We start from the raw sequence: 13,234 nt of genomic DNA, 5'->3' as shown, positions 1-13,234 counted from the left end.
CCACACACACAAACCGATACACACCTAAAGCACACTGAGAAAACCATTCATTACAAACAATGAAGGAGTGATTCTGCATAAAACTAACCAGTAATCATTTAAAAATTGGTGTGCTTGCTAAATTGGATTGCCAGGGGAGAATGATCAGGGTTAAGGAGAACAAATCGGAGTAGTTTTTCAGAAATGATGAACATTTAGTAAAATGAGCACAAGGAGACCTTAAAAAGTATTTGTCATGTTTTACATGCCGTTGTTAAGTTTTAATAGCTTTTTGTCGAACTGTGTTTATGTTGTGGAATATGAACTATGTCCATTTACTTCAAACCTATCGTGCCTGTCAACACTGCAGATGTGCTGTGCTACTGTTTCTTTTTATTATACTGGAAACGCAGGTTTGTTAAGCTCGTGTTTGATGTGTCAGAGAGCTGTTTGGGCAAATTCCAGGCATGCGCGGTTCCAGTATTTTTTCTAAGAACTTAGCGAGCTGGAATACAAATAAGCTGCATGTTGGGGCACTGACAGTTTTGGAAGAGGCTAAGGAAGGAGTGTTGTTTAAAGTGAAGTCTGGCTTTAAACAGCTAAGTCCTTTTGACATGTGTCTAATGCTTGCATAGCAGTTTTTATTTGTAAAGACATAATTTTCCTATGTATAGGAATACATAGAAAAACTATCCAATCGACCAGAAATTGAAATTTATAATTTTTTTATCTTGATTATCTAAGGTCAAGATCAAAATATCAAATAATCAAACACTGATTTTAATCTTATTTATTTTAAGCAATCAAACCCAAAGAGTAGAAAAACCAATTGAAGAAATGTATTGGACAAAATTAACATCCATTGGAGAGATCTAAGGTCAAAATGAATGCTGGCCAAAAGAAACAAGATTTCATACAGGACATCTTGAGGACCCCAAAGACGTTTGGAAAAGGATGAATGAGACAAGACTGGAACTTCCTGGAACTTATGTTTCCAGTTGTATCTAATGTACAACTAACACTGCATTTCAGAAAAAGAAAATCTGCCATATGTAGTCAGACATGGTGGAGGTAGTGTGATGATTTGGACTTCTTTACTGGTTCAGCATTAGATAATCTGCCATGATTGCAAGAACAATCATTTTACATACTCAGTTTACATTTACTTGTTATTGTTTCAGGTTGAGCTTTTCCCTCCTCTGTTCTCCCGATTTCTGTCATTATTATTGTACTTGTCCTTATTAAGCTTTAATTAAAAAGAGAAACAAAATACCCTTTTGTTGTTTGTTTCTATTGTCGTGTAGGAAATATTTGAGGCTTAGGAAGCTGGGACAGAAATACCACATGACAAAGATTTGGAGGAGGAGCAACTCTGTCGCCTCGTTTGAATGCACAAAAGACATATGCCTCTCATTTGTTTTACAAGCATTCCTTATGTTCTGGTTTGGACATTGTTGTGTGTCATTATGTAAAAGTTTCTATGTTGTCAGTTCACAAAATCATTTGTACTGAAATATATATTGACATTTTCACATTCAGTGTCTTGAAATGTTATTGATTTGTTCAGAAACAAATTCTGACCTAAAAAGGGTTGTGTGCATTTGGCCTAAATTTTTGCCAACCTTTTTTGTGAAACGGCTCTAGTTCATTCAGCTTAGATGGAGAGTGTCTGTGAACAGAAACTTTCAAGTCTTGCTGCAGATATTCAATTGCACCTAGATCTGGACTTTAACTAGACCATCCCACCTATGCCTGTACTTTGATTTATAGCTCTGGCTGCATGTTCAGGGTTGTTATGCTGTTGTTTTTACTTCTGATGGCTCTGCATTATTTTCAGTGAGCGAGAATAAAGAGGATCACAAATTCACACCACACTTTTTAGATTTATGTTTGTAAAATAGTTTTGAAAAACATGTACCATTTTCCTTACATTTCATGAGATACATTAACGTTTGTGATGTTTCGTGAGAAAATTAAAAACTATCAAAACACTCTAAATATTTTTGAGGCATTATAATTAAGATAATTTAATTTCTTTTTAAATAAGCTGAATAATGTCAAACAGCCCATTAAGATAAATCACATTATTTCCATGTAAATCAGGAACCTCAGGTGTAATCACTCAAGATTCATTTTGATACCTTGTGTGAAGAGTTTTACTGAAAGATGTCTATTGCATCTGAATAAGCAAGGCCATAGTATTACCAGCTGTTAAGAGGGCCTGAGTTCCTGTGGTGTCATTTAATGACTCTTTGATGTATTTTACATTTCTGAAACATTATATTGATGTTTACTAAAGATTTACATTTAGACAATTGAGACATAATTTCAAGGACGAAAAACTTTTGGTGTACTGATTCAGGTATGCTGTCATACTTCATATGTACTCATACTCAGTAAATTTGTATTTATTTGTAAAATTAATAGTACCTTTGGAAAACAACAACCTTGAAAGCTTTTAGTTAATGTGCATCTACATTTGAGACGAAGCTTTAAAGTTTATTTTCCAGAGTTTATACAAACCGCACTTCATTAAGCATGAACTAAGTCTATGTGATGCACTGAAAAAGGTCTTAAATGAAGTGTGTAATTATGTCCAGACTTTCCTTTAGCAGTTACAGGGAGTTTAGTCTGGGTTGCAGAAAAAGCCGGAAATATTTTTCATCTGGATTTGCAGGTCTAAATTTATAACATGTCAAATGATGCTGCATTTTTACAATGTAAGGCCTTGCATGGGAATGTCTAGGACTGAATTTATAAATGCCTTTCTTCTAAATTTCCTCACTAATTGTACAGTTCACACATTAGTCGTATTTATCTTGTGTGATGCAGCATATTAGGCAGTGTATGGCTGCTAATGGAATTTTGTCAGCACATTATCAATGAGCTATAGACAAGTGTTCATTTTAATTTGAAAATCAGGCCTTTATTTTGAAGGGGACATTAGCAGCCTGGAGTGCGCACAAAAGCTGACTCTGTTCAGTGTGCATATTATCAATGTTGCAATCGATTGTTTCAAAGGCAATATTACAGTTATTTCCAGTTGTCATAAATAAACACTTTGCAGACCAATAACAGTGTCAGTCTATTGATGGAGTCTCATTGTGGACAACTGATACGTACTACAAATGCAGCATGTCACTGTTGGAAGCCATAATAAAGCAGAAGAGCAATTAAATGTTGTGCAGCCCTACTTTGGACAGCCCCACCTAATTTGTATTACAAAATTTAAAGGTAAAGTGGCTGTTAGTGGATAACATCCAGCTGTTGTCAGCAATTTTGGCTTAAATTATTATTATTAGAGAAAATACACAGTGTGTGGGTGGATAATAAATTTCCACACTGGTTTGTCCTGTTTGTTCACTTTAACATTGCCCAGCAAGGTACACAAATATGAAAATATACTTTGACAGTAGTTTTTCCTACAAGATGAAACTAACTGATCTACCTGCTTGTTCAATTTCAATAATTTATTTTGTATTGTCTGGTATTATGTCTCTTTATGTAAAACCACATAAATTGTTTGAAAAGCTCGAAAAGAGATGCTGGTGAAAGCTAAATTGTTTTTCTAGAGATGAAAAGCCACACTTAATTGTAAATAACATTTAGAAAAAAATATTAAGAAGAAAAAAAATAACTTGATTTGTATTCCATAGCATTCAGTCTGTCTGAAAGTTTTTCCCAATGTTCCATCTATCAACAAAACCTAAAATGATGCTTGGAAATTAAAGCACAAAAAGTGTTGGGCTCAGTAGAACCAGATGACTTTGTTGTCTTCTCAATGGGAGTGTGAGACTCATTGCCTTCAAATCACTGGGAATAAGCTGAGTTAAAATGACCTCTCATGATTTGCGGAGGGAGAAAGGAAGGATCTAGGAAATCAAGAGAAATAATGAGACAAAGAGCATAAAGCATGCCTGTACTTCCTTTATGGTGTTTTTTAAACGCCATCCAAGCATCCCCCCCCCGCTGTGCAGTCTTAGTCCCGGTCATTGTCGCGGGATTTGAGAGCTTCTCTGCCAAGTGAGAGGCTTTGGCGACATATGTCACTTCAGTGAGTCTCCTGTCGCTTCTTTAGTAGCTTGAGTAGAATGGTGGGGAGTGAGGCGTGTCTGTGCAGCAGGAGAGGAGCAGTGTGAGGTGAAAGAGGAAAGACAAGTCAGAGATGTTTGTTAAACAGAGAGAGGGTGAAAGAGTTGCTTGAGTGAACTATTCATTGTTTTTTACTCTGGCACCTGGAAAAGGTGGAAGATGTAAAATGACTCAAGAATTGTGAGTATTGTTTACTTCAAGAAAATATATTTCCTCCTTGTAAACTTCAGCAGATTAACATGCAAAACTATGACAGCTTGAATTTGGAATGTGTGCTGAAGTTGCGTCTGTCCTCAACTGAGACTTGTTATTGGGGGGGAAGAAAGGAGGTGTGGGGTTCACTGTGTACAGCATGTGTTTGCCTGGATTAGTCGTGTAGTACTGACACTCTTCATGCCTTTGGCCAACTAATGGCTTAGGTAATACAATCGTTGCGGATTTGTGACTGTGATCTGCCATGTGTTCAGGTAATAGATCCCTTGGCTCCAAAAACAAACGCTTTGTTATGTGTTTACATAGGCTCCCCTCGCTGTCTGCTCTCCAAGGATTTATTCTTTTAAAATGAATGGTGTTGGGTTTGTTTGGATTAACTTTGAAGAGGCTGGTTTGCAGGTCTAGTAATTCGCCTTCTTCATAATGTTCTTTGGGTGTGCAACAGTAAATTTGTAGATTTGCTGCTGGTGAATAAAACTGCCTTGGGTTGTTGCTGTGTTGTAAACATCAGCAGAAGACAACACTTTTCATGTCGTTTAAGGGCCGCGGGGTTCCTACTCACAACAGCTTTGCAAATATTGCTGGTCTGATCTAGTGTGCTTGATTTGATCTAAATCGAAACTCACTGCTTCTATCGTTTCTCTCATGCCTGTGCAGTACCTTTAGAGTCTGTCAGAGCCAATGCCCATCCTAAAGCTTTTACTTACATATTTGAACCAAGGCAAAATGTTAGAGACATGCATGGTAGCTCTGCAAGTATTCTTGCTTCATAATGGCTGTTATGAACCAAAAATTAATGCAGACGTTAACTCCTTCTAAATTTCTAGAAGGTGCCAACATGCAGGTTGATAAATCAAAAGTATAAAACAAAGTAACTTTCCTACACTCTAATCAGGTATCATTTTACCTGCTCTAAGCTCAGATCTCTCATACTCTCTTGTAGCCTGAATGAACCATGGATATTTTCCAACACGTTTTAGAAAATGCTGTTTTATTTTACACTTATTTTTTTTATATTCCTGTATATTTCCTGACTTTATGTACTCACCTCACTGATGCTAAAAATAGCTAATTTTGAATTTTGTCTCTCTTCTTAGGTTCCAAATTTCACTGTCACATGGACACACTGATGTGTGATCAAAAATGTTTTTATTTTTTTAAAGTTTTTGCTCATCTGCTAAGACAAAAACATCCAGTGACATTTAATCAATAGCCGATTTGGGCAAACACATTTATTAAACATTTTTGTAAACAGAGCAAGCAACTTCAGAAAAAGACTGAATCATATCTTCTTTTTGCTGAGATTGTGAGAACTGAGACAAAATAAAAGGCACTGGGCCTAAAAAAATTAGAAAATCAAAGTTATTTTTTTTTTAACACGACAAGCATGCAAAACCATTCTGTTGTTTCAAATCTACAATTATTTACAGAGTATAGTAAAGGTATAGTTTTTGTTTTATACTCTAATGATTTTGACCAAGCTACCAATAAAAATGTAGGTGTTCATTTGCAGAAAATGACAAATTAACATCACAATAATGTGGGGTTTTCAGACCAACACAAATGACACTTTCTAAGTTCAATAATGTTTGATGACAGCTTTCATGCTTTCCCTAAGTCTTTCAAATTCCTGTTGGATTCACCTAATCCATACCTCACTAAGCAGAGAGAAATTCAATGGACAGTTGTATATTTCACACATTAACCAATGATGCATGGGTCGCCTAATTGTTAAGAGAAAAGGAAGATTATGACATTGCTGTGAAATAAACACTGGACCAGATTAGTTTTTATTCTAAACCACAATAGATAATCCCAAACCCCCTAATGCAAATAATGCCCAATCTCTTAATTTGGTTTAATTGATACTAAATTAAAGAAGCTTAATCCCAAATCTGGTTCAAAACAATTGTGTTGTCTGTAGAGCTCAGGGTAGTTCACAGCCGTTCTGCAGCATTACACTGTATGACTGCTGGAGGTCCCTGCCTTTACTCTCCTGATATTGGGATTAGCTGCAGGGTGAACCCATTTGGCACAGGCACCCCTGCCGCCACAGTCTCAGCGCTTTGAGAACTAAGCTGTGAAACACTGACTGACTTAGTCCAATTTATAGACTGCCATCTTGAATCTAGTGATTGTAGCAGACGACAGCTAAGCCTTTGTGCCCTTTGGGTTTACAGTAAGCATGTCATGGGGATGCCACCACCAGTCGGCTTAACAGTTCAAATAAATGGTTATCGCATGACAAGTTGTCTTATCTTATCTCAAATCAATTGACCTTCACAAAAATGTTCATCAGGTATTATTTTAATCAGGTTATTAAAGTGCCATTACACCAGTTTTACTTTACATTTCAATTAATCACATATTTATTCTAGTAGGTGTAAAAAAATATTCAAGACGTGTTAATTTCCACAGTAGAAAAATGTACACAGCAAACGACTAAAAGTTATGTCAACCAGTTTAAAAATGCTCCATCACTTTACCACATCTGATAAGCAAAAAGACATGCATGTGTAATAAATACATAACACTAAAAGTGTTATCGTTTTCACTTATACAAATATAAGAGGTTTTTAAAAAAAATAAATTTATAAGTAAAGTGTGATGTCCTCTTTTTTTTTTGGTTTAGTGAGAAAATGATCTAACCAAAATCACTAAGAATAGTCCTGTCTAAAGTAAGAGAGAAACTTGGGGGATATGCATCAAAACAAGGATATCTCTCTGGCAAAATAAATAAAGGAATAAAACAATAACCATGGAAAAAAACAAAACAAAAGCAACCCAGGAATCAACTAGTGAAATCCAGAGTTCTTAATTTGTATTTGTTGACTATGTTTGCACACCAGGCAAATGTAAGAACTACTTCAGCTCTCACTTTAAGTAAGCCTTAAACATGGAGCTTAAAACACTCACCTGAAGTCCAGGGTTCATTATTTCAGCTGAGATGAGAAAGTCTCATGTTGGCCGCAACAGCATGGCACTCCATGCGACAGTTCTCCCTTTGATAACAAATGTTTTTGTGTTTTAGTGGTGAAACCTACAATCTCATCACATCCCAGGAAAACAAGTCTTGCACACTAATCTGTGAGCGTACCCTGATACATGACATTGCTGAACACAGGATTTCTGCTTTCCAATTTCTACCTCTGCAGGTCCACTGTGCTTTGTGAATTTCCACACATGTGGAGCTGATCCACACGTTTCCTGATTTTCTTCATTAAGAATCATGAGGCCAGGCAACCTGCTACTCGTTCTGCTTTGGACCTTTACATCCAGAGTCACAAGCCTTAATATTCCTTTCGAAGGTAGGACTGACACAAAGCTTACTGAAATTATATTTAGTAGTACTTGCTGACAGTCCTATTATGTCATGTTGACTTACAACGCTTCATTGAAATGAAAAAATTTCTACACTATGGCATTACCTTTTTGATGTCGAAACACATTTGTTTATCTTTCCAGAGCAAGAATGTTAACTGCTTTTAAAAACTCTTAGCAAACAATGGAAAGCTTAAGGTAAATTGTTTGCATGGCAAAGGTTGAAGGCTTGTTTTAAAGTGACAAATACATGGCAATCAAGCATTCCTGTGGTGTTTTAGGGCAGCGTTTGCTCAGATTACACAGGGTTTTTCTCTCTGCGTCACAGGAAGCAGAAAGAAACAGCTGAAAACAAACAAAAACAGCCAGACTAAACAAATGTGTGAGTTGCAATTTAATTCTTGCTGCTTTCTCTTTTGTGTTTTTATTTTAAAGTGGAGCAACCTCCAACTATAACCAGCCATACAACAAGTCCCATTATTGCACTTCCTTTTGACAATACACTGACTATAAGATGTGAAGCCAAGGGTAACCCACCACCAGAGTAAGTAATGGCAGTTTGCACAGATGAGATAAACCAGGAAAGTCTTGGGTAAAACAGACAGATACTATCTGGGTACATATTTTACTCCAACAGATACTCATGGACAAAGGATGGCCAGGAGCTGAACCTCCCAAACATCCCAACAGTCAGAACAGACAACAGAAATGGGACGTTCATGTTTCACAACAAGCACTTTGCCCAGTTCAGGGGTAAATACAGATGCTTTGCTTCCAATAAGCTGGGAACTGCCATGACGGAGGAGATTGAAGTCGTATTTTCCAGTAAGTAATGATTACATACGAACATCAGGAAAATAACAAATTGACACGATCGTCATAAAATCTTTCTTTTTTTTCAATGTTTGTATTTATTAGCTTCACCCAAGTTCCCAAAGGAAACATTTGATCCCATTGTCGTTAAGGAGGGCTATCCAATTACTCTTGACTGTAACCCCCCAGAAGGTGTGGCCCCACGTCAGATCTATTGGATGACTCATGGTAAGCCTCATGCTCCTGTTTTATCTGATGTAGAAAACAAATTACTACTCACAATATTTCAATTTTTGTTTCTGATGCAATACTGGTGTGCCATCTACATCAAAAATATATATACCCCTGAAATTATTTTTCTCATTTAGTCAAAGTAATTTCACTAAAAAAACTACTTTTTTTTAGTGAAAGTAGTTTCACTAAACATTGAGATTTGCAACAAAAAATCTCAATGTTTTTTTTTTTTTTTTCACAATTTGAAATGGTTCTGCAAATACGGCATAATTTTGAAGTGAAAAGAGAATCAGAGCAGTGTGCTGTAAAATTGTAGTCAGTTTCCTTTGCCAAGACTTTTTTCAAACACTTTTTGTTGCAATTATGGCTGTTTTTTTTTTATTTTAATTACGTTTCTAATTTATGTTTAATAAATCGGCTATTGATTTGTTTCTAATATTAAAATTTAAAGACCAAGCATTTTTAATAATTTTAAAATTAGCTCAAACTCAAAAAGACAGGACGGACAGTGTCTATGAACAGCAATTTTCAAGTTTTATCAGGCTTTTTCATTTTAATCCTGGGTATGACTTTGAATTTGACTCTTCCGTGTTTGGTCTTAATCAAATTCCTTTTTGGCTGTGTTACTGAGTGCTGACATTACAAGATGCTTATTCAGGTACCATGTGTATACAAGGTTTTTAGTTTGTATGTTCATGTTCACCACTTACTCCAGGGTTTGAAGTTGTAAACCATTCAGTATTGCTACACTGTGAAACAAATATGCATATAGAAATTCATATTTGTCAAAAACAAAAGTTAAGGCATATAGGTGTGGCAAGAACAAGCAAAATGACGTTAGTTTGTATGAAAATAGTTGTTTCGGTTACAATTATGCTATGAAACCTTAACTCTCTCAACTTTATTATCCTCCATTTTATTTAAAGCTTTTCAGCCAATTATGTGACCTACATCTGGAGTGTTAAACCATCTCCAACATCTATGTGGCAAATAGCTGGAAGTATGCTGAGAATGCACAGTTTTTGGGATATAATAAAATTCAAAGTCAGACAGTCTGTGGAGCTCAAAGGGTGAGGTTTGTTATCTTAAAACTAGCAGCAATAAAAATTCTGATTCGTCTTTTAGACTATTTACAGATGTTGGATTATTATAATCCAACATCTTATTTACAAGAGACTCATGTGAAGCTTGTTAAAACCTTCTAACTTTTGAATCAGTTATTGATCAATTGACTTACTGAGTAAAGCATTTTAAGAACTGAATCTGGACAAACATATTTTTTAACCTCTGCAGTCAGTTCTGTGCCATACTTGAAACTGCAAATATTCTATAGTGTGTTGTTGTAGTCTGGCTCAAACTAAAAGAGAGAGCGCAGCGAGATGACGGACTCTTGCGTCTTCACTGTTTTTTGCTGCTCTGCTGTATTAGAGATGCACGTGTGTAAGTCTTCCAGACCGGAGACATTATTTGCTTGCGTATACCTTTCAAAACAGATGCAAAACGTGGGCTTTCATCTTACAATCCGGATGCACAGGGAACCTGTCTGTATCTTGAAGGGATTTACGGCTTGGGATCAAAGTATTTTTGAGCATTGCAGTAGAGACAGCAATTCACAGTGAATGAAAATTACTGGAGCAGTTGTCCTTTAGAAAAAAATGTTGTGGCCAGGCATTAGACAAGTGTTTATAACCTTTGAAATGAGCCTTTCAGGCTTTGATAGCTCTCTAGTTAAAAATTCACAATGGCCTAAAACTTTTTTTGTTTTTTATGTAACAAAAACACACATAAACAAATCCCCACATCAATCAGGCCAAAGATCTGATGTTAAAATCAAATGAAATGGTTGTGGCGGTGGTGAGGGGGTGAAACGTGCAACTTATATACAGAAGCCTGTGGCCTTATTTTTGCTGTCACAAGTTCGAGTCCCAACTCAACATATCTTCCCCCTCTGCCACAACACACTTTCCTGTCTGAGTATTATAAAATAAAAGCCACTTTTGCCAGAAAAAAAAAAGTAAACAAGCAAGCAGGCATGTAAAGATTTGCAAATTTCCACAGAATTACATTCCACATCAGTGTGCACACACAGCTGACACCACAAGTTTATACATACTGAATTGAGTGGCATGTAACCTCACACACCTTCTCAACCCTACAAAGAAGTAATTTAGCATTATTTTTAATCAGACAACAAGACATGTCTCAAAAATAAAGAAAGTCTTTGTCCTGTAATGCCTTTGTAAATTATAACCTGGATTTTTATATTGCCTATGGAGTAATGGCTTCTTCCAGCCCAGTTCTTCTTTCAGTATGGACAAAGATGCTTAAAAGGCATAATGGCTTGGCTTTTTAGTGCAGGTTCTGAAAATGGCATTTAAGGATGGGAAAGAACTATGGACATCCTCAATTTTCTTTTGACATCTTGACTGACATGTTTTTATTTTTCATAATGTCACCTAGGAATGCTGTGTGGAACGATAATTTAACTTTTAGCTTACCAAACAGCTAAACAATCTGGTTTAGCTCTGATGTTGAAATAAGTCATAAAAACTTCTCTGTCTATAAGCATCTGATTCAATGTCAGATGTAGAGAAAGAAAGATTATGGCAGGCTGGTAGTGTATGTAAACAGCTGGTTTCAGATCCAAATATCCTAATAATGTTGTACAGCTACAAATAATAAAACAAAATGATAAAAAAAATGAGATAAAGAGGAATAAATCAGCAGACGCCTGTCAGAAACTTAAAGGACTCGTAAAGCACCTGTAATTATAGAGATATCCTTGGTATGTCTTTGCCCTCTCTTGCTGCTTCCACTCAAATATTCAGGTGCACAAAAGGAATGAACACTAGTATTCAAATCTCGGCATGTTTCACCTCTGTTCACACCTGAATAAGCACTTCAAAAGCTTGATGTGATTTACTTCCCAAGAACACAGACTGGGCTGTATTAGATGGATATTTAATTATCTGAGATCTGCCGTTGTTGACGTTTTTATCTTCTACAAAATGCATCATCCAGGGTTTTTCAAATGCATGCACCATCTTGGAGAACTTCCTTCAAACCAAAAGGCTGTGACGTAGTGGATGTATTTAAGTTGAATGACATTAAAGCTTCCCACTTGAGACACAGAAGTTTATCTCCAATCAGGAGTCTTTTCCCACCTCCTTCAAAAACAAAGCAATTTTGTGTGTAAAACATAACATCAGGCTTTGTCTGAAGTGCTCCTGCAATGGGAGGGAGATCTTGCTTCTGTTGAACCTCTTACAAGTTCTCATCTGTCTCCAACATACCAGACAAATGTCTGGAAAAAAAAAAAAACTGCACAAGTTCTTCAGGTGCTCAGGAGGAGACACTTACTGCTGCACTGAATGAAAACATTTGGGGACGAATTCAGCTTCAGTATTGATTTGACTTGGCACATGTACTATGTATCCAGAGACAACAGTGACTGTATGCCCTGAACATAGTGAAATAGTTGAGTGCTGAAGAACTTTCTTTTGTCTTAGATAATCTCAAAACATTGCCACGATGATGTGCATCTGAGTGAAGTTGTTTGTTTATTTTGTAAATTTAAAGAAGGTTTCTTTATTCACACGAATAAAACCACAAGTGATTGATGGCTATATCTGGTAAACTCAGGGTTGATAATTCACTGAACTGTAAATCTATATGAAACAAATTTGCTTTCATGGAGCATGATTAGATGAGGAATCACTTACAGGTGTTTCCATTTCATTTATCACATATCATACTCCTGTGTATTCTACTTTGTTATTAAACCTCATAAGTGATTTTCAAATGCAGAAAAGAAATGTCAGGAAACAGACACTTTTGATATTGACATCTTTATTGATTCAGATATGCTGTTTTCTAGGTCTGCAGCACATAAAGCAAGATGAGAGGGTCTCCATGGGAACCAATGGCAACCTGTACTTTGCTTATGCCTTACCACAAGACAGTCGCAAGGACTACAGCTGCTGCGCTGCCTTCCAAAGGATACGTACCATTGCCCAGAAAGACCCCTTGTCCGTCAAGGTGGAGAGATGTAGGCAAAACCCTGACGCTCTTTTTAAATTCACGATTGCAAAAGTGTTTCTGCTCATTTTCAATGCTCTTAACTCTAAACAGGAGGGATTTATTATGTCGTGTTTATGCCCAACGGAAATCATAGTCCGGCAAATGCACATTAGGAAACCAACACACATCTGTCCCAGCACTATTAATGTCATGATTTTTTGTTTCAGTGGAACCGGAGAACAACTCTTCTAAGAGTGTCAGTGCCAGTAAGTGATAGTGAAAGACTTGATGTGTGACTATCTAATCAGGAAGTTGATTTGTGTTTTGCTGAGATGTACTGATAGCCAATTGATTTTAAGCATGTCTGTGTGGTTTTAGCGGTACTTGATTTAATTTTGCCCACAAATGAGAAAGATTGTCGTTTTGTCAAATGCATCCATAGCTCTACCAGTTCGAGCACCCAGCCTACTGCTGCCCTCTGGTGTCCAAACAGAAAAGCTGTTGCTGAAAGGACAGGATCTGCACCTTGAGTGTATACCAGCAGGATAGTATGTTCATCTTA

At 36.5% G+C, this 13,234-nt stretch overlaps 1 protein-coding gene across 9 annotated transcripts in view; it reads left to right on the top strand.

Moving 5' to 3' along the window:
- Positions 1 to 13,234, top strand: part of LOC129372415 (neural cell adhesion molecule L1-like protein) — a 59,836-nt gene that overhangs the window by 15,688 nt on the left and 30,914 nt on the right. For 7 of the 9 annotated variants that reach the window (XM_055049720.1, XM_055049721.1, XM_055049717.1 and 4 more), the window contains exons 2-8: positions 7,440 to 7,592; positions 8,041 to 8,149; positions 8,243 to 8,430; positions 8,524 to 8,646; positions 12,530 to 12,700; positions 12,900 to 12,938; positions 13,115 to 13,220. In XM_055049720.1, the coding sequence (XP_054905695.1) occupies positions 7,514 to 7,592; positions 8,041 to 8,149; positions 8,243 to 8,430; positions 8,524 to 8,646; positions 12,530 to 12,700; positions 12,900 to 12,938; positions 13,115 to 13,220 (815 nt within the window). In that variant the 5' untranslated portion in view covers positions 7,440 to 7,513. Of the gene's footprint in view, positions 1 to 4,065; positions 4,252 to 4,662; positions 4,684 to 7,439; positions 7,593 to 8,040; positions 8,150 to 8,242; positions 8,431 to 8,523; positions 8,647 to 12,529; positions 12,701 to 12,899; positions 12,939 to 13,114; positions 13,221 to 13,234 lie in introns of those variants that run through there. The other 2 variants (XM_055049718.1, XM_055049719.1) reach the window with 2 other exon arrangements.

Source organism: Poeciliopsis prolifica, unplaced genomic scaffold (genome assembly GCF_027474105.1).
Source record: "Poeciliopsis prolifica strain line A6 unplaced genomic scaffold, Auburn_PproV2 SCAFFOLD029, whole genome shotgun sequence".
Classification (NCBI taxonomy): domain Eukaryota; kingdom Metazoa; phylum Chordata; class Actinopteri; order Cyprinodontiformes; family Poeciliidae; genus Poeciliopsis; species Poeciliopsis prolifica.
This window is presented reverse-complemented; position numbering and strand designations above follow the sequence as displayed.